General features: G+C 41.2%; 1 protein-coding gene across 4 annotated transcripts in view; it reads left to right on the forward strand.

The window, feature by feature from the left end:
- LOC116388772 (roundabout homolog 2-like) overlaps window positions 1-23,294 on the forward strand; it is a 77,633-nt gene extending 54,339 nt beyond the window's left edge. For 2 of the 4 annotated variants that reach the window (XM_031856935.1, XM_031856936.1), the window contains 20 exons: window positions 474-679; window positions 2,190-2,271; window positions 2,405-2,570; window positions 3,085-3,251; window positions 3,341-3,462; window positions 4,958-5,189; window positions 9,825-9,949; window positions 10,052-10,223; window positions 11,232-11,408; window positions 12,365-12,391; window positions 12,529-12,568; window positions 14,130-14,257; window positions 14,586-14,642; window positions 14,899-15,171; window positions 15,989-16,151; window positions 17,418-17,675; window positions 18,490-18,698; window positions 20,895-21,056; window positions 21,185-21,430; window positions 21,963-23,294. In XM_031856935.1, the coding sequence (XP_031712795.1) occupies window positions 474-679; window positions 2,190-2,271; window positions 2,405-2,570; window positions 3,085-3,251; window positions 3,341-3,462; window positions 4,958-5,189; window positions 9,825-9,949; window positions 10,052-10,223; window positions 11,232-11,408; window positions 12,365-12,391; window positions 12,529-12,568; window positions 14,130-14,257; window positions 14,586-14,642; window positions 14,899-15,171; window positions 15,989-16,151; window positions 17,418-17,675; window positions 18,490-18,698; window positions 20,895-21,056; window positions 21,185-21,430; window positions 21,963-21,964 (3,014 nt within the window). In that variant the 3' untranslated portion in view covers window positions 21,965-23,294. The remainder of the gene's footprint in view (window positions 1-473; window positions 680-2,189; window positions 2,272-2,404; window positions 2,571-3,084; window positions 3,252-3,340; window positions 3,463-4,957; window positions 5,190-9,824; window positions 9,950-10,051; window positions 10,224-11,231; window positions 11,409-12,364; window positions 12,392-12,528; window positions 12,569-14,129; window positions 14,258-14,585; window positions 14,643-14,898; window positions 15,172-15,988; window positions 16,152-17,417; window positions 17,676-18,489; window positions 18,699-20,894; window positions 21,057-21,184; window positions 21,431-21,962) is intronic. The other 2 variants (XM_031856937.1, XM_031856938.1) reach the window with 1 other exon arrangement.
- Window positions 23,295-24,076: the final 782 nt, after the last annotated feature.

Genomic DNA, 24,076 nt, shown 5'->3' on the forward strand with positions numbered 1-24,076 from the left:
GGGGGGGGGGGGGAGATGCCGAAAGGGTGGAGGTACAGCCATGAGTCAGAGAGTAGGAAGGAGAGAGGACAGGCATGAATGTGTTGAGAGGTGTTATAAAGAAGGTATGGTAATTAGCACCACGGGTGAAGCATCGTTAATCCTCACCTGGTAATTAAAGCTCAAAGGTGTGATGCAGTGCCATGAGCACACTGCCTTGCTGTAGAAAAGGCTCGCAAAGCAGTCACTTCCTCTCACAACAAATCCATCAGATTGAACCCTAACATCTTGGGCCCGCAGTCACTAATGCAATTACTGCAATCACAGATTAACACCTTGTGATAAGGTCACATTTCCCCCCCCCCACAAATCAGACAAAATCTAACGAGTAATAATAGAGAGTCATTGCTACATGCCAAGACCGTGACATCAAAATTACTGTGTTACAGTGCGTTGAAAAAAAATAATGCTTGTTCCTTGATTATTATCCTTAGCCCTGAAAGACCGCCCTCCACCCATCATCCGACAAGGCCCATCCAACCAAACGCAGGCTTTGGGAGGCGTGTCCCTCCTTAAGTGTCAGGCATCAGGGGACCCAGAGCCCACGGTCACCTGGCGAAAGAATGGCGGCAATCTGCTTGGAAAGGATCCGCGATTTTCCCTGCTGGAGCATGGCAGCCTTCAGATCCAGAGTACCAGGGTAGGTGATAGTGGATTACAGAGAGATGGATGTACGTAGGATTTAGCATGCAGCATTGTACATGAAGCATTTACATGACACAATGGCCTACTACTTTTATATACTGAAGAGAAGTGCAGGATAATTTCATGGTTATGGTCATTTGGGTCTTATTTTTGTAATTTAAGTCATTAATTACATATGATAACCACCAAAATGGTGGTGAGAACTGGAAACACGGTGACGTTGCCACAACCGAAGCTCAAGGTTTTATTTCCTCCTTTTTAGCTGCACCTGAACTGGTCAAAGCAATCATGTTTCACCGGCAATGTTTCTATCAGTACCTGACTATTTACTCTTTGAGAAAATGAGTCACCCCAAAGTTAAAAACGGAGTCGTTTTGTGCCATATCAGTTGAACTCTTGTAGATGTGTGCCTGCAAATATTCACTCAGTGCACACATTTAACTACCTGCAAGTTGAACATTTCTCTACTTCCATTGGATGGGGTTTAGGTTATTTGTGTTTCATTATTTTTGATGACCTACCTTTCACTGCACTGTCAATAGAAACAGCTGTAAAAAAGGGAAATAGTTATATTATGTATGTAGATACACATACAAACAGAGAAATTCAAACACACACACAAGTTTTATTTTTGTGTTCTTCTATTGCATGTGAAAGATGAAAGAAAAAGTCCCTCATCTGCCAGCTGATGTCAGCTGAACATAATTCAAATGGACAAGTGCAGTCAGTTTGCTTTTAAAAGATGAATAGCGAGGATTGATTTTTATAAGTTGTTAAATGCTGCTATTTAGTCCGAATCTCTGAGGCAGCGGTTAGACTCAAGGACTCAAGGACAGGGACCAGTGAGTGGTCTAAAAGGGCTAATATAATGGAGGAAGTGCAATATACAGTGTCCTGTCACAGTGTCAAAGTGCTCCTCCTGTGTCACTCTCTCCTCTCCTCTCTCTTGAGAGATAGCATAGTTGTGAGTGGTTCCTAAGGCATTGCCTTAGATTGTCATATCTTTTATTCTCCGTGTCAGCACTGATGATGATAATGTTGATGGTTCTGGGAATAGAGGGTGACTATTATTGGAGGAAATCAATTAAGAAAATTAATGTCAGCTCTTACTGGGTTCTTTTTTTTTTCATTGCCTGGTGTTAAAGTTTCCTCATCCACTCTCCGGCTTTTCTCGAGCCAAATGCAGGCCAGTGGAGGTTAATGCATTTTGACTGTACTACTAGCTGTGAACCTCCTTCAAAAGCCCAGAGTGACGTAAGAGCTTGTAGAAACCTGGCACGAGCCTTACACAGACTATTGGACTCAGTTGAACACAGCAACCAAGCACAGCCTGAAAACTACATAATGTGTCTGTATGGGTCAAGTTCATAGAGGTTGCTTCCCCTTATTCTTTGGTTTTAGTTTTGAATTTGGTTTCTGTTACAACTGTTATAGTTGTAATGATGCAGATGCAAATGGTGGCTTGTTTTAGCCTTAATGATAATATAATAATCTGTCTTCCTCAGCTGTCTGATCTGGGGTTGTACACCTGTGTTGCCACCAGCTCCAGTGGAGAAACATCATGGAGTGCCTACTTGGATGTCAGAGGTCTGCTTCAGAAGAAATAATTCATATGGAAAATGAACACAGTTGTATGCATATCAAGCACGACATTGCTTGATATTCTTTGCTATTGCAGGTATTCATTATGTCTCTCTCTCTACGTTTCCATCTTTGTCAGACTCCACTGACCTCTTAGACTTCATGCCTCACAACGCAACGGCTCTCTCGGGGCCACCCTCCAAGCCAGTGGTCACTGATGTTACCAAGAGCAGTATCTCGTTGTCATGGGAACCGGGGCCGGAGGCGGGCTCCCCAGTGTCCTCCTATGTCATCGAGGCCTTTGGGTATGTCTGTGACCTATGGCCTCCAGCTACATTTAGTGACCCCAAACTTTGTATGGCAGGCTGTGGTTGTTTCTGTGGGCATTCAATCGAGCCAGGGCAGTTTCAAGCAGAATATTCTGAATGGCTTGCAATTCTTTTTAAAAAGAAAAAGAAAAGTATTTGAATTGAAATGCTAATTATTTGGCAAATAAAGTTCAAGCAGGAAATGATTGGCATGTGAGAAATAGCTTTGTTCTTTCCTTACCAAATAGTTGACTAAAAGAAAGGACGTCAAAGGCTTAGCGTGTGTCATGATTGTTACCCTGATCACTCTTTTTGAAGATGACAGGACGTTTTTCTAAAGATTTCACGCGTGATTATGGCATGTCATTACTGTGTGACATATGATTTTTGCTTCCAGTCTCTAGGAACATGGCCTACCAGTGTCGCCCCAAATAAACTGCCTAGATTACTTCTATAGTATAATGATGAGATTCTTCCTAATTAATTCAATTTAATCATGCTCTTTCTACAGTCAGTCAGTGAGTAACAGCTGGCAGACAGTGGCAGACCATGTGAAGACCACTGAGTTCACAGTCAAGGACCTACGACCCAATACTGTCTACCTGTTCATCATCAGGGCAGTCAATGCTCAAGGGCTTGGGGACCCCAGCCCCATGTCTGAGCCAGTGCGGACTCAAGGTACAACAATAGGAGTGTATTGTAATGAATTCTTATATATACGCATCAATATTCCACTCTACAATTCTGCATTTCTTTCTGTCTCACAGACATAAGTCCCACAGCACAGGGAGTGGACCATCGTCGCGTGCAGAAGGAGTTGGGAGATGTGGTCGTTAGCATGCATAACCCCGGTGTCCTTAGCTCCACTTCAGTGCAGGTCACATGGACTGTGAGTACTTGTATGACCTTTTTTTATTTTTTAAATGATGGTAGTTTTACCTTCAGAGCAGCAAAACAAATCTTGCCAAGGCTTTTGGGGACATTATACTTGGCATGTCACTATGTTTGGATTAGTTTGCACAGGCACAGAGTAAATTGTTTGAGAGATGGCTATACATTCATAGTCTGAGCAGCTGGTGCTCCATCAATTTAAAATGGTTTGAGGTGATGCTGGTATCAAGACTAATGTTTCTATTCAGGACAAATACATCACCATTAGGTGCTACATGTGTCACTTCTGGAGGCAGTTTAAAGTCGGCCCTTTATCTGGGAAATATTATTTCCGTCTGTTAGCAAGGTGTCCCTATAGTAACTGCTGCTGTAGGTTAATGACACACCAAGGATGGGCTTACACTAGTCTGCTATTTCGTGCTTGTCTGCGCGGCAACCTTGTATGCTGCTTGCAGACTGACATAGTGACAGGAAGAACCTGCCTTTGTGGTCCTTACGAATAGGTCCGCGGATGCTGTTCGACCGGCTCCATTTGCGAGACACACACTAATTCGTTACCGAATTGTCAAGTAAAAGTGTCTTTATTAAAGTGGATTCTGTGCACTGTTGGATATGTTCTGAAGTCGTTGTTGCCCTGTGCATGTCCTGTGGGAACAGTTGCACAAATGTGCTTTTCCCATTTCAGATTTCAGTGAACTTTAATTGGACAATCTGCAACTCAACTATATGTCAGGTGACACAAAGATGCTCAACTGAGTGTCACCCAGTTGTACCCATAACCCTTATTCTAGACCACGTCTTGATTGATTCTGTGGCTATCTTCTAAGACTGTAGGAAAGTGAACACACAGGAGGGTCATTTATTTCGATTTACTTCACCAAATAAATGATTTATTCCAGTAACACAGATGAACAAACACACAAGTGGCACTACTTCTTATGTTTATAAGGCTTTTAGATTCTCAAATAGTTTTGTTAATGACATGCGTACTGAGGCTACAGAGAGGAAGAGACAGAGAGAAGAAAAGAGATCCATCCTAATATATTTTGACTGGTCCGATGATAAACAGCTGCTTTATATCACTTGTGAAAGCCTTTTCTTGCTTCTGCCCTTGTTAACAAGCCATTACTATGAGTTGTATGTTGCATATTTTACTCCTCTCCTGAAATGGACCAGCAAAAGAAGAAGAAGAAAAAAAGTCGAACTGTTTTAATAAGGTATTTTGAGTCCAAATTGTGCTGAAGGTCTGACTCAGGGGTATACTGTTCAGCTTTGGCAAATAGACTACAACTCTCTTCATGTGGTTGCTGGCTCCTCTGCTGCTAATTAAACTGTATGATTAACTAAGCGTGCATTGTCACTGACAGAGGACACTAACTGAATGCTGATCCACAGCTCCAAAGCAGTTTACACACAGATGTCCGCCACCTCCCACGTCATTACCGGTACAGCATGTCTTCATTCCACTCTCTCTCCTTCTCCTCTCCTTTCAGGTTGAGAATCCATCCCAGTTTATTCAAGGCTACAGTGTTCTGTACCGGCAGACGTCAGGGCTGCCCTCTCCAGGGCCGTGGCAGATGCAGGACTTGAAGATTGCCTCAGAGAGGGACATAACTCTCTCCGGTTTGAAGAAAGGCATCGTCTATGAGATTAAAGTGCGGCCGTACTTCAATGAGTTCCAGGGTGCGGACAGTGAATCCATGACAGCACGCACCATGGAAGAAGGTAAGCGACAAATTAATTCACATTTCTGACAGAAATCAATTTCTCTGCTGACTTTATGCTGCAAAGAAATATATACGATTTAGTTACTTATGCATGAGCAGATGCTCTTGTGGTTCTACCTACTTTTATATTGCGTTGCTGCTAGTAATGGCTTCATGGCTAGATAGTAATGGGTAATGGCATTTCAAGTATACCCGCCCACACACGCACGCTACAGCAGCAGTATGTCCCCTGTGTGTGAAAACAGGTCTACCAGACAGCGCAGTGGGTGTCTGTGACAAGCCTGAGCCTCTGTGGGTTGGTGGGCAGAAGGGGAGGGCACAGACTGTCTCCTTTGACATACGCTCAACTCTCTCTCTGCTCCTCAGTGGACCCCTGCTGCCTTGTCTCCGTCACACACCAACCAGAGCTGCATGACATGACCCCCCCCCCCCCCCCTTTATCAACCCAAGCACACACACACAGGTTCAATCTCCAATGTATTGGTGATAACAGTTCTTGGTGTTCTCATCGTACTCCTACCGTGCAGGTCAAATGATCCTCTACTGGTTCTTCTCAGGTGAACTGTTTGCTCCACAAATTACTTCATCATAAAATCATTGGTTGCATACTTTATTTGTAAAATGGACAACTTGTAGTATAGTTTGATTCATAATTATAGCCTAATTATAGGACCTCAATCAAATCTAAACACATGACATGATACACTACACATTTGTTTTATTTCAATTAGACTTACCCTTTTCATGTTCTTAGACATCCTCCACTTAATAAACATCCAGAAATCTGCTCGTAAAGGAGCTCCTTATTACTCCAGGACTTGCCCGAGAATCATCACATTTTTAAGTTGTATTCAGTATCAATGTGATCCAGTGATAGTTCCTTCTATGTTCATGGGTACATTGGGAACAGGAACTGCTAATTGCTATTTCGGCATTTCTTTAATGGTGCCATATTGCCAAAATCTCAACTTAAAAATGCTAAACAAAATGGGTCTCAAATTTGATTTAAAATGAATCTCTACATAAAGAGAGAAAAGGGTCCTCTCAATAGCTTTTTCTAAGTCCTAGTGGTGCTATTGGATGACACTATAGCAACTCTCACAAAAACTGAACAAACCATCCATGTCATAAGGTTGAAAACTCAGGAAAAAGCTGGCCCTCAAGATGGGATTCCCAAACTACCATTTGCAAGGTCAAGAATGAACATGCTTTCTGTGCTTCATAAATGCTTTTGTTCTGCCTGCTGGCTGGGCATGGGGACCTGCTCATGAAGTTTATTGCATTCATGTGCCCCACAAGCTGGACTGTATGGAACATGGCTTCTACTGAACTGAGAGCAAGTCATTATAAGGCCATTAATGTTTCTTCCTCGCAGGAGGAAGATGATGGCTATGAACAGGTGCTGCAAAGGGAATTTCATCTCACTGTAGCCCAATTAAAATGGCCACACAGGATCACTAGAGGTCTTTGTGGACTGGGGCACATGCTCTTGTTACTTGGGATCCTGGAAACAAGGCGTCGTGGTACAGAAAATTGACTTGATCCGCCGGTACTCACGAGACTGGAAATGTGCTGCTCTGCAGAATTGTGAGCATAACACTCTATCCATCAATGGCAGATTGAGAATGTGCCACTGTCTTTGTGAAATACTAGCAGATACTAGGGGTCTCGGAGGTCAAAAAAGCTGATGTCTCCCACTGCAAACAGGGGAAAAACATGTGCATTAAGATTAATGATACTCACATCCCTTCGATACGTTGTTGGTGGGAGAAATGGGTCGGTTGGCTCTGTGACGTCACTATCATATCTTCAGGGGTTCCACCATTGCAAAAAGCAAATCAAAGGGAATGCTATGGTGTGCTTAAGACCGAGGCAGATACTGTTAAAATGAGGATGCACTGATATTATGAGACCATGGCAAGAGGGTCAGTGAGGGGAAAAGACAACACCACCCTGTGTGGAATAGAACTCCCTGGTCCGATACTAGATGGAGTTTATTTTACATATACACATGTGTTATCTGGGGACAGTCATGTTGACATATAAATGTTTGCTAATTCATGAATCAATTTGCTTAATTGATGCACTCATTTGCATAGCAGGTTATGTTTACCACTTTTACACACTGTATAGCAGGACATTAAACAGCTTAAGTGTCTTTTGTTTAATTGTGCAGCTGTGAGTAAAAACTGAAATGTTCCTTAACACATTGGAATCATTAATTGCTTTAAATAACTCTCTAGATACTGTGTTCATCAGTCTTAATACAAGTATTAGTCACATTATTAAGAGCATACTCTTTGACTTTTTCCGCTGTTCTGGCCATTTATTGTGATGTTATCCTGAGTCATTACTGGTATTGTAGCTATTATTCATCCTCGGGGAGTGTGCTTGTAGATACGGAAATTGCAGAACTACACTTAATGCTTCCTGTCTTTTCCTAATGTAGACCTTTGACGGACTGGGCAAGATCATCAGTTTGCGGGAACAGCGCCACATGAGTGATATTTGGAAAACAGGAGCTTACTTGCTTGATGGTGCACTCACATTTGCTAACCAAAATATGTAGAAGTTCTCCTCTAAAAAATCTCCTCTTTAGCGTGATCGTAGTTTGAACTATGTGAAACTGAATGCATATCTCTAAAGCAAAAGTCCGACAGCTTTGTATCTTTGTATGATTATTTTGGAAAATCCAATCCAAATGATAAACTTCCTGGCTGAAGTTTTGTAAACTCAAAAATGCTCCCAGACTGGTGGCAGTTTGTGCTCTATTGGATGTGTTTTTTTTTGTCTTTCCCTCAATAAGAATCATGATTGTGTTTTGATTTTTGTGAAATTTGGCCTACAAAGATGACGTATTGCCGAAGAAATTATGAGCCAGAGAGTCCCACAGAATGTCTTGGTTTTTCAGAATGTTAGAAGGCAATCCAAATAATATGAAAAGGTTGACTTAATTCCACTACAGTCCACCTGCATCCTGCAGTTTTTTGCCCATGCCTGATGATATCTCAGCTTAAATATATATTATAAGTACAAGGATTTTACATTTGGCTGTCAATAAATGAGTCAGTTTTCTTTCTGAACAGTCGAATCATCACTATATTGTGACAGTACATCCGCATGAGCTGGTTTAACAGCAATTGCCTCATAAAGTCAATGCAGTCCAAATGGCTGAATATAGATATCCTCAAACTGGGTTGAGTCAATTTGTTGAATGTAATAGAAATAAAGTGCCTCTCATATGGCGGATTTAAATCTTTTGTACTGCCAAGCTGTCAAATATTTTTTGCCGACATGCCATATCTGTTTAGAGCCTCTCTTTTAAGCAGTTAAATCATCCAGGAAGGTTTGTTCCATCTTTTCAACTCAAAACACATCCATTGTTTTGCCATCATTTATTATATGCGTTTACTGAGCCAGATGTTTGGAACTTCTCGGATGTCAGAAGACTGGCAGAGACACTTTTTCTTATACTCCTAATACGGCCTGGCTTTATTTCTCTGATCTACCGATGCAATCACACTGCTTGTTTTCTCACTCAGGCAATGTGCACATGTTCATTGCATTTTTCTCCCAACCATTTCCAGAACTAATTCCATCTGGAGAAGTCATGTTGCTCTCTGGCCAAGTGGCAAACAAGACAATCCCGCCATGGCCCACCTGCTTTGGCTTTTCCGCTCTGCCGTGGCACTCTGCGTCTTGCTTACATGAACCCACTGCAGATAGCATTCTTTTTTTTTCAGTTCCTTAATTAGGTTCAGAGTCGTTATTTCACTCACTCAGTCAGAACATAATGATAGTTTTAATGGGAATCATAAGAAACTGTGTACTCAGAGTGGTCGTGTAGTCCGTTGAGTGAGAGATGATGATTTGCTTAGTTGCATAGGCATGGTGTTTGCCTCCTGCTGCCTGCATTCTCTTCAAATCAAATTGACAATCTGTGCATGCCGGTTATCAGGCCAGTTTGGTATATTTGGAGAAGAAAAAAAATGACCCATTAAAGAGGGAGTTTGAATTTGGCACCATGAGGCAGGCATAACACCACATTTCTGTTGACAAGCCATCTCAGAATCCTCATTAGTGGACATGGAGACTGACCATTTTCATTAAGATAAGATATGCAAAATTGAATGCAGCTACTTTGAATGCATTTACATGTGGTCATTATGGTTCTAGTCCATTATGGGAATAATGTTAGCTGCTGGGCGCAGCCATTTTTCCTTTGCTGAGAAAATGTGTTGTATATGCAATTAGTCGAGTGCAATTTGGACCTCAAATACTAGGTGTGTATAATTTATGATGCCAGTAGGATTATAGAATATATAATTGAAGAACTGTGCATTGTTTTAGGTTCCAGTGCATCCCCCCCTCAGTCATTAAGATAGGAAATTAAGATGAAGTGCTCTGGTAGCCATCTGCTACACTGGTTTAGGAAATACTTTGTTGTATGGCTTGCTGTATATGAGTTGAGGTAGTGGGTGAGACAAATCCTTCTTTTAAGATGATTAAAAAAAACAGGAGACATTCACATTTCTGAAAAGAAAAAAAAACTATATGCTAAATAATTTCACTCTTTTATGTATTTCCTTTGTTTCTTTAATATTTTGACCCCCCCCCCCCCTTGACCCATCAGCACCTGGTGCGCCTCCGCAGCAAGTGACAGTGTTGACAGTAGGCAGCCATAACAGCACGTCCATCAGCGTGTCATGGGACCCTCCTCCCTCCGACCAACAGAACGGCATCATCCAGGAGTACAAGGTGGGATCAAACTCTGCACCTGATAAGCTGTACCAAATTGAATATTTTAGAAATGTACTGTACCTTATAATGAATTCTGTCTGGCGTGTCTGTCTCTGTCAGATCTGGTGTCTGGCCAACGAAACCCGCTTTCATGTCAATAAGTCTGTGGATGCAACCATCCGTTCAGTGGTTGTTGGGGGGCTGCAGACCGGAGTGCAGTACCATGTGGAGGTGGCTGCAGGCACCAGTGCAGGGGTGGGGGTCAAGAGCAAACCCCAGCTCATCATCTTGGGTAATCCACTCTCACACACACACACACCAAGTCTGGGGTCAAATGAAATGACTTCATAATGGGGGACCATGGTCTCCATCACAGACTGGGGGGTCTGGAAAAAAGGATTTATCAATTTATTAGACTTGAAGAAAGAAGATTGCGCTTTACAACGCAGACGTCTACTGAGAAATCAATTGCGGTTCATTAATAAGCGTAGTGTCTGGTAACACTGTGCCAAGTACTGTTAGTCATATCAATAATACTCTTCAATATGTGTCCAGCTGGCGCTAACAAAGTCAACAGTGTTTTTGTTGGAGCTTATCAGCCTATCACATCATATCAAATAGCTAAAGGATGCCCAGAGTATATAAGCCCAGAATCAATATCGGAGCCCAGGCCAGATGCTCTTCATCTGTGACTTTTGACTGATATATAATAACACCCTTAACGCACAGAGAAAAGGAAACACAGGCGTGTGGACTGAAGCTTAATGATGGGGGAGGGGGGGCGGGAGTTCCTGCTGGAGACTGTGAATCTAATTTCACAGCACAGTAGCTGCAACAGAAAATCAAACTCTGTCAGAGCTGCTCCGTCAATCTTGTGTCTTGCAGCTCAAGTTGATAACTGCACTGCTGAATTGATTTACTCTGCCTACATATTGGATGCACTGATGCCGTTTTTTTTGTTTGTTGTGCTTTTACCACAGTTGCCCCCTGCGTGTTGTATTTCTTATTTTCCCCTTTTATTCATGGTCTCATCTTTTAGCTTTTCCAGTGGTCCATGTGTCTTTAGTATACACTGTCTTTATTTTCTTTTTACAGTGAGCAACAATGAATCTTTTGCTTTCATTCAAAACATCTATTTATTTGTTGTCTTGTTTTGGACCACAGTGGAAATGATATTGATTTCATTTTTATCCCAAATGATTTTAAAACACAGCAACTATTGAAACATAATTGTTTGTTCATTTGTATATTTTGTGTGCTTGTGTGTGGTTGTGTTTATTTGTATGCGGTGCCCCCCCAGGTGCAGAACTGAGGGACGTAATGACGGGATCGGAGGGCAACAACAGCATCTCAGACGTGGTGAAGCAGCCAGCCTTCATCGCTGGTTTGGGAGGGGCCTGCTGGATTGTTCTCATGGGCTTCAGTGCCTGGTTGTACTGGAGGAGAAAAAAGAGGAAGGGACTTAGCAACTATGCAGGTAAAAAAAAATATCAATTTACATGGTTCTGCACCAAGACAGAATCTCAAAAGCACACTCGGTCTCTCCAACAAAAAGCTGATGTCATCACTGATGTGACACCATTTGAGTTGGCTAAAATGCAGAACAAAGGAAATGCCTTCTGCACAGATGGAAATAGGCCCTATTTACTTTAATTCACTGTGCACTGATGTGCATCAACTGTGCTGAGTTCCATCAGCACAGCACCTCAACAGTCTAATACATTCATGCGAAATAAGTAATTGAACATCCCCTTCCACTATCAGACCATGGCTGGTGTTGTTTGCACATTAACACGAGGCGCGTCTAGGTTTACGTATAAAATACTCTTTTATCCCTCTGTGAGTCAAGCATATAGCTGCCATTATCGTAATGTGCATTGCAGCTTCCATTGCAGTGGCTTGGGGAGGTATCCTTATTTAATCTGGATTTACATGATTGAGAGATGCTTCTCTCAAAACAAATTGAGTTTAACACCAAAACATCACATTTCGAGTTTACTGAAAATATTGCAATATTTTCACAGGAATGATTGAAATCAAATACTTCAAACCCAGCATTAATTACGTTTTGTGTTGTGTTCTGAGGTGTCACATTTGTCAAGTTATGCACCATTTCATGTCAGAAAAACGTCTCTCTTTTAAAGAGAGAAGGACAAGAGGTTCCAAATTCGTATTCTGGAAAAAGAATAATAAATAAAATGGTGACGGCGCAGATGCCCCAGGTCAAAAAGGGGTCAAATGTGTCAACTTCATTTGAACTGTTTCCCTCAGGGCATTCAGCGTAATTCAGAAGATGATGGAAAGGAGTGGTTAGATGCATTAGCACCCTTAGTTTCATCAAAACATGCTAGTGCTATTGATATTGACAAATGAACAAGCAAAGCAAAGATTATTTATACTTTATCCACTCTCTTCTTCTTTTTTTAATTGCAGTTCAATCCTTCACCTTTACGCGTGCAGGTATGTCTTTACATTATGCATTATTTATTAAAATGTCCCAGTTAAGCTGCCTATATTCAAATTGATGGTGGTGCTGTACATTTTTAGACAAAATAATTGCAATTGTTTTCCCCTGTCCTCCCTCTTTTCTCTACAAGTAACATTCCAAAGAGACAGAGGCCTGATCAGAAATGGAAGGTAAGAATCTAAATTAACAAACCCTATAGCTAGAGCCTTCCCACTGACATTTTTGTGCTACGCAGCATATTGCCTCGTCTGCATTTTTAGTGACAAGAGTCTATTGTAATACCTGTAATGAAGAATTCTTTCATGATGAACGGAATTTGCATACATGTTCCAATATTTCAGTGTATGATTTGCACAGATGTGCACTTGATGAAATCATGTATCACTCCTTTGAAGTGAGTGCTACCAATTAATGCAGGTGAGGGCTTCATTCACTGGCTCTCTCTCTCATTTCAATCGAGGTTGTTGGTAGAGCCAGAGGTCGTGGTAGGAGGGGAGAGGTGATTAATGTGCTGTTTAAAAAAAAAAACTCTTGCCGTACAGTACACTCTGATGGCTTGCATGTGTGGATGGGACAAAAGGACTGCACCTTGAGACTCCACTCAGCAAGCTGTTAGAATTTCCTGACAGCTCAAAAATGCACACAGTGAAGTTTACCTTTTTATCCACCGAAAATCAAAGTGAATAAGAGAAGGAAGCGGATTTGCTTTGCCGAAAGTAAAAGAATGAACGTCCTTGTGTTCTTCATTCTTCCCTTTTCCCTCTTTCCGTTTTGTCACACCTAAGCAAGCAGAGAAGCCCAGAGCAAATGGACTAAAAATAAATACTTCCTTGCCGTTTTTGTGTGTACGAGTGCGCTTCACCACATTGCAGACTCGCGTATGTGTTATTGTGTGTTTGGCACGTGTTTCTGAGCAAATGTATGTAAATCTATGTATATGCTTGTGTATTCTAAAATGGAAATTATTGATGTAATTGTTTAAACACCTTTGAGCCATCACCAAGTCAGCTGTGAACAATTCCCTCGGCACTTGGCGAATCAGCGGCAGTGTGAAAATGTACTGTGTAGCCGCACATTAAGCAAACATATGTGAACAGGATGCACGGGGCATGTGAATGTTTTGCCATTTTTACAGCTGCTGATGCGAAGTGGTTGTGCAAAAATTGTCTTTTTTTTTTTTGGTCCCTGAATTGCTGCCCACAACTTTCCTACCTTGAAGTCAAAGCCTGCATTCACGACCGTTGTATTTCACTAAGACAAAATGACACGGTAGCTTTCCTAAACCACCTAATGGGCTTCTGCTGTCTCTGTTGCCATGGAGACGGTGCACCAGTGTAGCCGATCTGCCAGAGGCTGTCCATGATTCTCAATTTAAAATGTAAATTTCTGTTGTGCTAAGGCTCTAAAGTGGATTTAGTGTGTATTTAGGCCTGCCTTGCTTCTCTGGGGAGAATTAAGGGTGGTGGAGTGAAGGGGAGAAAGAAAGCTGATTTATAGACTTGCCGTTTCATGTCTCTTTGTTGTTTATTGTCGCCTGTGTGCGTGGCTGCTCCACAGGCGAGAATATGCTGAATGAGTTTTCGCATCAATTTGTTGTTGATGCAGCAGGAGGAAAATGAGCAATGCTTGTTTCGCTGCAGCCTGGACATTTAACGATGTCAACGGTTCTCTGTCTTACCCCCCCCCCCCTCTCCTCTCTTTGTCCATCTCTACAAACCTCTCCTCTCACAGCCGTCCAGGGCTGTTGAAAGCGGGTGACCCAGGCCTCCCCTGGTTGGCTGACTCCTGGCCCTCCACGAGCCTCCCAGCTAACGGCGGTTTAGGGAGTCCGAAGGGCGGCAGCAACTTTGGCCGAGGAGGTAAGAAACATAAACAGGCTCGGCCGGGGTGTTAGGAAATGCAGTTTTAGCAATGCCTGGTCAGACAGTTTTGATGCTCATTCATTGGGAAGCGCACTGACAGGACATCACACAGAAGCATGCACACACAAACAAACACATACACGCAAATTAAAAGAGCCTTTAAGGGCTGTACTTGACTAATTTGATTTGACACGCCTGATATTTAACTTATATTTTTCATTCTTTCTCCTGCCCTGCCATTGTTCCCTTTTTCCAAGGATGTATGAGATTGATAGTTTGAGTATATGTGTTTATTGTGCATTTGTGTGTTTGCGTGTTCTCCCAGCTTATTGGAACCCTGGTGAGCTGCAGGCTTTTTGTGTGCGAGACAGTAGAGCTGAAGGTTAGCGCTGTTTGAATATCCCTCATGTGAACACTCTACCGGCTCCCACAGCGTGTTGCATGCTAATTGTGATAGTAGATAATCACTTTCATTTATATCAAGTCCATTTGAGACCTGTATTTAACTAATACAGAGTGCCAGAGCAGCAGGGAGTGTTAATGACCTTAAAGATCGTTAACTTCATGTCAACTTATCTCTCCATGATGCCTTTTTTCCCCTTCCCGCCTTGCTTTGTCACCATCATCTTTTGTCTCAGATGTTTTACCGTCCGCAGCAGTAGAGAAGACGGGCACCATGCTGTCTGATGGTGCTATCTACAGCAGTATTGACTTCATGGGGAAGGCAGGCTACAGCAGCCCAGCGCGAGGCAGTCAGCCCACCCCCTATGCCACCACTCAGATACTCCAGTCCAACAGTTTCCACGAGCTGGCTGTGGACAGGCCAGATCCCCGCTGGAAGGCTTCTCTCCAAGCCCAGCAGGAAATAGCAAACCTGGGCTACTCGCTAACTGACAGACGCCCTGGCACTGGTAAGTGCCCCAGTGAAGATAAAGCTCAATTATGTTATTATTTTTCATTTTTTGTGTTGTGATGTTTCCACTCTTGTGTATGTATCGTGAGTCTCTATTGGTAGCAGTGTTTAAAATTCCAGAAGAAGCCCCATTTTGCAATAAAATGACAGGACGTTGTTGTTCTTTTCCTATGAAATTACTACAAGGGAGTTGAAAAACTAAACCAGAGGAAGAGGAAGATGAAAAGGAGGGAATTTATTTACATATGAACTGAAAATGGACCCCTAGGATAATGTTCTTAATTACTCTTCTGTCTTCATCACAATTCTTCCCCGGGAGCTCATCTAGCCCAGAAATGTCACCCAATCATGACGCATTTCTTTTGGGTTAACTTGATTAGTGATGACGGAAAATCGCCCAGTGTTCTGAGTTATTTATGCAGTGTATATACATTTACTTAAAGTCATGGAGGCATTTCTGTCTGTACTTTGGTAGCTCTGCACAAACAGCCTGTGTGCTCAGCTAAATGTCAGGCTTACCAGAGATAGTAGAGCAAGTGGAGAGGCAACATAAAGTGGTTCACCGCAGGTTTCGGTGCCTCTTTAAGAAATGTCAACATTTAGAAAAAAAGCCCTAATGCACTGCCAGGACACAAAAAGAGAAATAATGAACACTGGGTAGGAGACAGGTTTTAAAAAGTTCAGATAGCAGAGAAAGATAGAAGATGGCTTTTCAAGGTATGTGTTAGTGTGTGTGTAGAATAATATTTGTGCGTACAGGGATTAGCATTATGTAGAGAAGACTAAACTTCCTTTCCTCTTTACCTCCCCTCCAGGTGCAAAGGTTGGCAAGAAAAAGAAGGTGAAGGGTGGAACGAAGGCCTCTAAATCAAATGGGTCGTGCTGGGCTAACATGCCCCTGCCTCCACCACCCATGCACCCACTCCCTGGCACTGAGGTTGACCTTGACCGTTACCCCCACGAAAACCACGGAGGAGGGTAAGATACATTCATTTCTCATCAGTCTCTGCCTCGGAACGGATGCACACAAACACAAGAACACACGTGGACAGAAGAAACGCATGCAAACCCGGGGGGGGGGGGGGTCACAATATCCTGCACCTGTGCCCCGAGTGTGTGAGTGTGGGAGTGTGTGTTTATCTTCAGAGAGCTTGCAGGAGAACTTCACATAGTTCACAAAATAGACCTATAGCTGCCTATTTTCCTGATATAGAAAAAAAAATGCATAGATTGGATTGTATTGAGCTGTTATACACATTACACTTGCCAACAGAAGAAAAACTGATTATTAACATTTTGATTTAAACTAGAGTCAGATCAGTTTTGGAATGTCATTTGAGGGAAAATTTGAAGCAGTAAATTCCTCAGTGCTTGCTATATTGACTGAGAAAGGGGAGACCCGGCGCTATTTTAGCTCTGATTTCTCGCCTCCGCCTCTGGGTAGTGAGGGGGCGTGCTTTAGATGCTGCTCAAAAACAGAACTTCCTTGTTGTCCTCGCGTGCATTGCACACTACCTAAGTTTCCAACAGCGAAAAATGGCATCCCGAAATATGAGTGCAGAGGATGTTATGGACGAGGATACATCTTAGTGTGTTTTAGCTGATGCCGATATTCAGCTGTATTTATTCGAGCCAGAGTATATGGCTGAAGATATAGAACTAAGAGAGGCCAAAGCAGTGGCCCGCAGACTGCGGGGCATCAGAAGCTCACTTGTAATGCATCCTGGTACATGTAGGCAATGCTAGCACAGCTCCGTGAATGCTACATTTACCATCATTTCCCATCACCATCATTTCCCAGTAGACCACCAAACACAAAAAAAAATCTCTGCAATATCAATACACCGTGCAATACAGCAATTATTCTGTCTGTATATATATATATTTTTAGTTTTTAGTTATAGTTATATTTTAGTTATTGTGGATTTTAACTTTTTTACTTAGTTAATATTCTTTACTGTTTATTACTTATTTGTAATACTTGTTTTGATACATTGTTTTTTACTATGTCTCTTGTTTGCACTATCCACTATGCTGCTGTAATCCTGTACATTTCCCCACTGCGGGACTAATAAAGGATTATCTTATCTTGTCTTATCAACACTAACTGGACATCCGCATAAAATATGGAACATTTTCCCTTGAAACTCTTACATGTTTCCTATCTTCTTCAACTATTTGCAATCGACTGTTCAGCAAAGTCAATGTGATCCTTAATATATTAAACATTTGTCCACATGCCAGATATGACAGCAACAGTTGGGCCCCACCAATGTCTGTCCAGGCGTACCGCCACCAGAATTTGGACAATGAGGAAGAGGAGGAGAGAGGTCCCACTCCTCCCCTGAGAGGAAGATCCTCCTCACCGGCAAAAACTTCCTTCAGCCAGCCCTCATCTTCCTCTCTTAGCTCAGCCCACCATGATGAAATGCAATCCATTTTGCAGGCCCACTTGGATGAGCTGACCAGAGCTTACCAATACGAGGTGGCAAAGCAGACATGGTAAGGGATTTTTAAAGCTCCAGTTAACAACATTTTGAGACCGCCTTCCTTCTATAATTTCATGTATTTATTTGGCTATAAAAAAAAAAGTCCTGTGTGACTGTTAGATCACTTCAAAGCTTTATACTGTGCCCATGCATTACAATTTTGTTCAAATATTGTTGCTTTGCACACTAGGAGAGAGATACCTGTAATTTTATTCATTTCATTCTGTTGATAGTTTGGGGTTTTGCATAGCAATGGCCAATGTTTGAGTGCCTAATAACACCCGTATTTACTTGTGTCAGCCAAAACCTGCGGACCGTGTTTCTTGCGAGCGATAAAAACAGCTCTCGATTGGTTGCACCTTTGACGGAGCATTGGGAAACTTGACAAGGCGAAGGCGACACATGTTGGAGGGTAATGACTAGGTTTAGTCTAACATGCAGTTCTGACATCGGTAAATAGAGTTGGTAATTATGCATGCATCTTCTCGATGGCGGAATGTGAGCCATCATGGAGGACAGCTGTGGGGGAGATAACAGGCATGTTGGTGACAGCCCTGCCCATCCAGATATCCTTTATCCAGCCCAATTACAACTCCATTGTGTTAGCACAACACACACCAGCACTGAGAAAGCAATCAGTGAAATCACTGCAGGCATTCATAGTCTCTTGCACATTGCATCTCTACCTTTCTTAATATGCTCTGATTCTACATGATTCTACAAAGTTGTTTTGCAGTATTTATGCTCATTATCTGACCTCCATTGCTTTTTTTTTTTTTAAATCTGTTTTGTTCACTAATATACAGTAATTCCCCACAATGAATTAGGCACATGAAGGGCAGTCCAAACGTGTCGACCACCCCCATCCCTCCCGTGGACTTCATGTCCAGTACACTGGGCTCTGATTTGGGACCAACTCTCCTTTCTGAAGAAGACGAGGACTTGGAGGAGGAGGAAAGATACGCTGCGGTGTCAAAGAATTTGTGTGGCTTTGAATACACTCCTGGTCACAGCGTAGACAACCTTGAGGGCTCAGGTATTTCTCACATATGTCCAAACAAGTCTGACCGAAGGCAATGCTTTTAAATCAGTAGACCACCAGTGCATTGACTGTAAAAATTGTCTTTTTGTAAGGTAAAAATACCATATTGTTTTGAATTAATAGCTGGTATTTTATGTACTGTTGTTAAAGGTGCACCACATTTAGGAACATGGCTGTCTACCCAAATGTCAATATGTCAAATAGCTGTGGATTAATAGTGCAGACAGACTGCTTTTTCGCCTTCTATATAAAGCTGTTGAGACTGCAGCCCCTTGGCCCCTAGAAATTTCATCAATATAAGACGATTTTTACAGTACACAGTTTAACTCCCATGACAATGTCATGTTTCGCAGAATTGTCCAATATCAACGTCCTTGTCTGCCAATAGAGTTTAGACCACTGAGGTAGCAAACACGGTGCAGTCTGTTGTCTGGCTGAACTATCACCTACAGACACGCTGCATAGAACAAAGTCAATAGCCCATTAGATCACATGCATACAAGCCCCAACACACCCTTGTCTTGTGGTTGTCTTCTAGAACATTTCATAGTATACCAGGAACATGTTTATGTAGCCAACATGGATAGAGATTGACATTTAAAGATAATGTAGAAACTGTAGTTGGTGTAAAGTAAAAAAAATGAATAATAATGATAAATAAAAAACGAGACTAGTGCAGTGCCCGTTTGGCCGATTGCACGGCCTCTGCTGTTGCTGCTTGCAGCTTTCTCAAGAACCCTTTAATCCAAGCAACTTCACACTCAACACTTGCAAATACACCCACAAAGCGTGAAGTAGATCAGATGAATGGTTGTCAAGAAACTCGGAGGACATACATAGATAAAAACTTCCATTTAAGTCTTACAGTAATCATAGGTTCTTTGTCAAAGAGATATTCAGACAGTCTGTGAAAAGTAACTTGAAGCCGTTCTAGACATCAAAACCATAACATAGAATGTTTCAAAACCCTTTAGAAGTGCTCTATTGAAAAGCCACACGTCTAACATTTATGATTTGATGCATTTATAAATAGGGTTCTGTCTGAAAGCATTTCTTTAGAGTGAAACTTGAAGTCTTCTCCCACAGGGACATAACTGAACCATTTTTAGACTCCATTGTTTGACAGGTTAAGAGAGATTGACTTGTGAATTGAGAATATGTGTTTTCAACACTTTTAATAACCCATTGCAGGGCAGAATACAGGTCACCCTGACTAAAAATATTTACAAACAATGGCAATGCAAACATTGTATCGTGTTCTGTTTAGCTGTCACATATTGTTATTGGTTGTATTAGAAGAGCCAACAAGCGGATTGAGGAAATAGATTTAGTCCAGTGAGACTAATCATGAACAAAGCCATTGTGGTGGCAGTATTTCCACAGGGGTTTCCATATTGTAGTTAGATGTTTTAAATGTGATGTTTGTTAGTACATCATTTCATAATGTCTCATTAAAACATTTAAACGCTCTTCTAGGTTTTGAGCAACGGGTTGCTTATATTGCTGTAACAAAGAAAAACAGTTCCTGAGGCCTTTTGATTAAAGCGTTCAGTAATACTATTCTCTAAGAATGTTTCCTACGAAGTAAGCATGAAGGACTCATAGTTATATATTTCCACAAACATCCCATGTCATAGAAACAGATTCTGAATCACCTTCTTGTGATCAATTGTTTTGTTCTTAATAATGGGTTTTCTTAGCAGTAGTTGAAACCGCTAATATTATTCGTTTCTCCTGAAATGGAAACAATAAATTGGATTGTAATCTAATTAGTTGGGCTTTACAAGTCCAACAATCTCAATGATATACGCCCCAAAAGGTGTGATAGCTGAGCAATACCAGAACATATGTAAATAGTCTCCTCTGACAGAGCCATGACATTTAGTAAATAAGTCACTGTCAATCAGTTTAAATCTAAATTCACGCTAAAAGTAACATTCAATTAGAATAATATTAAAACCTTGTTTAAAAATGTCACATGTACACTTATATATTCAACACAAGTTTTACACAATATCTAGTAATAAATCTGATTCCTTTAGTTTTTTTTTATTATTTAATTTGGACACTGATTACTTTTGTACTTCCTCATCACTCTTTGGTGTTAAGCTCGATGCACTGCGTGTTAGCCAAATACTTGTTCAGGCACGCTTAGCCAAATATTTATCTTCATTAACTTCCTCTCTGTAGGTAAAAGCTCCCAGCATTGTCGCCCAGACAGCTCTGGCTCATCAGACCACGGGGCACAGGGAACACATAGCCTTGGCCACAAGAGGGCACCACTGACTGGCCTCAAACCACAGACGGGCAAGGTCGGGACTCTGCCCAGACGAAGAGATGCCAACACTGACGGTAAGTCTTTTTGCACTCTTAGCCAGAGAATCCTCCATTATAGTAAATTCAACAAGGAGTGCCTCTATCATGATGTCTCATTTGTATCCTTTTGCCAAATTCTCTCAACAAACCATCCACGCATGCAGCCCACACACCGGCCATGCACAGCCTGGGTTCCCGCATGCACAGCTCGTGGGCAGCTGCGGCCTCAGACCCCTCTGAGGAGTGCATGGTGACCGTGTCGACGCTGGAGCGGCAGCATATGGCTTCCTGGAGCGGCACAACAACATCCAACAGGGCCACCCTGAGTAGGGGTTCCCACATGAGACCTGGCACAGAACCCACCCACAACGGGCATCCTTCCACAAGCAGCACAGAGAAAAGGGAGCACTGTAGGTGTTAATCCTCATGAGGACATATTTCTGTGCACATTAAACATAATGAATGTAATTTAAGCAGGCAAATGTCACTCAGATATGCAGAGAGAAATAATATGCAGGCTTGACTGAAACTTCCTTGACATTTGTATAATCCATTTTATAGTTTTATTTGGCTTTACCCTGATTGACAAAGATGAAGAAAATGCAGTTTAATAATTATAGACCACATAATAAATTATAGATTGTGGCTATCACTTCTTTAACGATTCGTAAAGAAAGACAAGACAACTCAGATCTCCCTCTTATAGTCAGTTGTGACAGCATCACAATGCAGTTATATATTGTATACCACTCAAAAGAGATTTAAAAAAGTCTAGATTTGGAAGAATTATGCTCCACCATTTTCAATAAGAATCTTACCAATTTGTATTCCAACGTGAGATGCATCCTTGGATTGTGAAATGGAGATGCAGATATTAAGAGTGAAGTATTCAATCTCACCCCGATTTCACATTGTTGTTTTTTGGTGTGTCTGCTCTTCCAGAGTCTTTGTGAAGCATCATTCCCTGCAGTTGCTCCCTGTCCCAGGACACCTTGTTTGTAAAGCGCTATGAGATTTCCTCTCTGCGAGTGACACAGAATGATGTTGGGAAGATGGAGAGGAGACAGAATGGAGACGAAGGAAAGTGCAAGATAAAATGCAGAGTTGTAAATGTCATGTACAGACACAGACACACCAGTCTCACAGTGTTATTTTCATCCCCTCTTCAAAAGAGTAAATGGTATGTTATTTGTCCGCTTCTTTTTTTCTGTCACATTGTGTACTAAAATTCACACAGTGGAGATGAAGAAGAGAAATCACGGCAGAATTGACAAACTAATATGAAAAAGGACTTGCATAATTTGTAAATATATTTTTTAATATTTTCTCCCTTATTTTGCTTTGCTATGCAAGCCAAACCTAATGTTGTCTCTTTTGTGATTTATTACTGTGAATGATTTTTTTTTCATTACTGCTCAAACTGTTAGCTTATTTTGATGAAGCTACTGTATCGTTGTACTTTTGCACAGAGCATTTTGGTGAAAATAAGCACAAGCCCATTGTCAGCTGAGCTGAGGCGGAGAATCATAATGGCAAAAAGGGACGTCTATGTTTAAACAGAACCGAAACAGAATATATATATACTTGGCTGTGCTATAATTGTTTTGAGAAACACGAAGATATTGAGAGTTACAAGGAAAAACACAGGTTAATACCTGGACATAATATGCCAATGTAACAAACTGAGTTTCACACTACTTGCTGGAAATCCTATTATGCATAATACTACCAGTGGTTCAAAGCAAAGGGTTACCGAGACATTGTTTTATGGTAACAAAGCAACACATCAGTTGTGATATCCAAAGCAAAGACATACAGTGACATAGTAGTGCAATATTGAAAGGACAGTATGACAGTAAAGGGAAATGTCCAGTCCTCGATGTCCTGCTGTCACCTGAAGGCAAATGAGATGCGATGAGACTAGATTTGTTCTTATGCATTACACTTTTGAATGGTTATGGATTTACACTGTCACCTTACAAAGATGTATAGACTCGACCAACTGCCAAATCTAGATCCAAGATCCAAGATCTTTTGAAAATCTTTTTCAGTTTCCAAATGCAGCCAATTAGTATTTTCTGCCAATGAGATTCACGATGCATTGTCTTCGCACTTGTTTGGATGGTTTTGTTCTGATCATTGTTCTGGTAATGGCTCGCCCTTTGAATAATCTTTACCTGCCAGATTGGTTTGCCCTCAGGAATATGCAGCCACATACAGTTGGGCCATTTTTCAATCCTTTGATGCAAAATAAAATGTGTATGTGAAAACGAACCAGATTTCTCCTAACACTGTCTATGAGTCTTTTAATCCATTCCTTTTTTTACACCCGTCAAGTTAGTTTAGCAAATCAAATATATCATAGATGTTTTTAAGATCGAACAATGCCTAAGACAATATTGGTTGCGTTACATCTCAATTACATTTTTTTGAGAATATATGAAATCACCTCCAGAAACATGGACACAAGTATATTATGTTGAAAAAACTCATGAATGAAGTAAAAATAGCTTAAGCTGTTATTGAACCCTAACATTGCAACATAACCTTATTACAAGATGGTACAAGCCTTACCTGGTGAGCTAAACCAGTTCATACACCACAGTTTGCAAATTAAACTTATAATATAGAGTAAAATGAAGGTCATAAAAGTCATAGTATAGCATGTTGAAAAAGTCATAAAAAGTCAAAGCACAGAATGTCGAATAACGTCATATAAAGTCATCGTATACTATGTCCAAAACAATTCATTGTATTTGATGTAAAAAAAAGTAATAGTACAGTTGGTCATAAACGAAGTATAGTTTGAAATGAAAAATGTTATCTATGCTATAAAGTATGCTATAAAAAAAGTAATACAAATGTCTTAGTGTAGTATATCATGACAAAAGTAAGTAATAAAAACTCATAGTATAGTAAGTGATAAAAAAGTAATGAAAAATCATGGCGTAGTATGTCATAAACATTTCATAACCATTGTCATAGTATAGTCATAAAAAGGTATAGTACAGTATGTCATACAATTATATAGTATTTTTGTGATAGTTAAGTTATAA

This window comes from Anarrhichthys ocellatus, unplaced genomic scaffold (assembly GCF_004355925.1).
Source record: "Anarrhichthys ocellatus isolate YVR2014 unplaced genomic scaffold, GSC_Weel_1.0 scaffold18, whole genome shotgun sequence".
NCBI lineage: Eukaryota > Metazoa > Chordata > Actinopteri > Perciformes > Anarhichadidae > Anarrhichthys > Anarrhichthys ocellatus.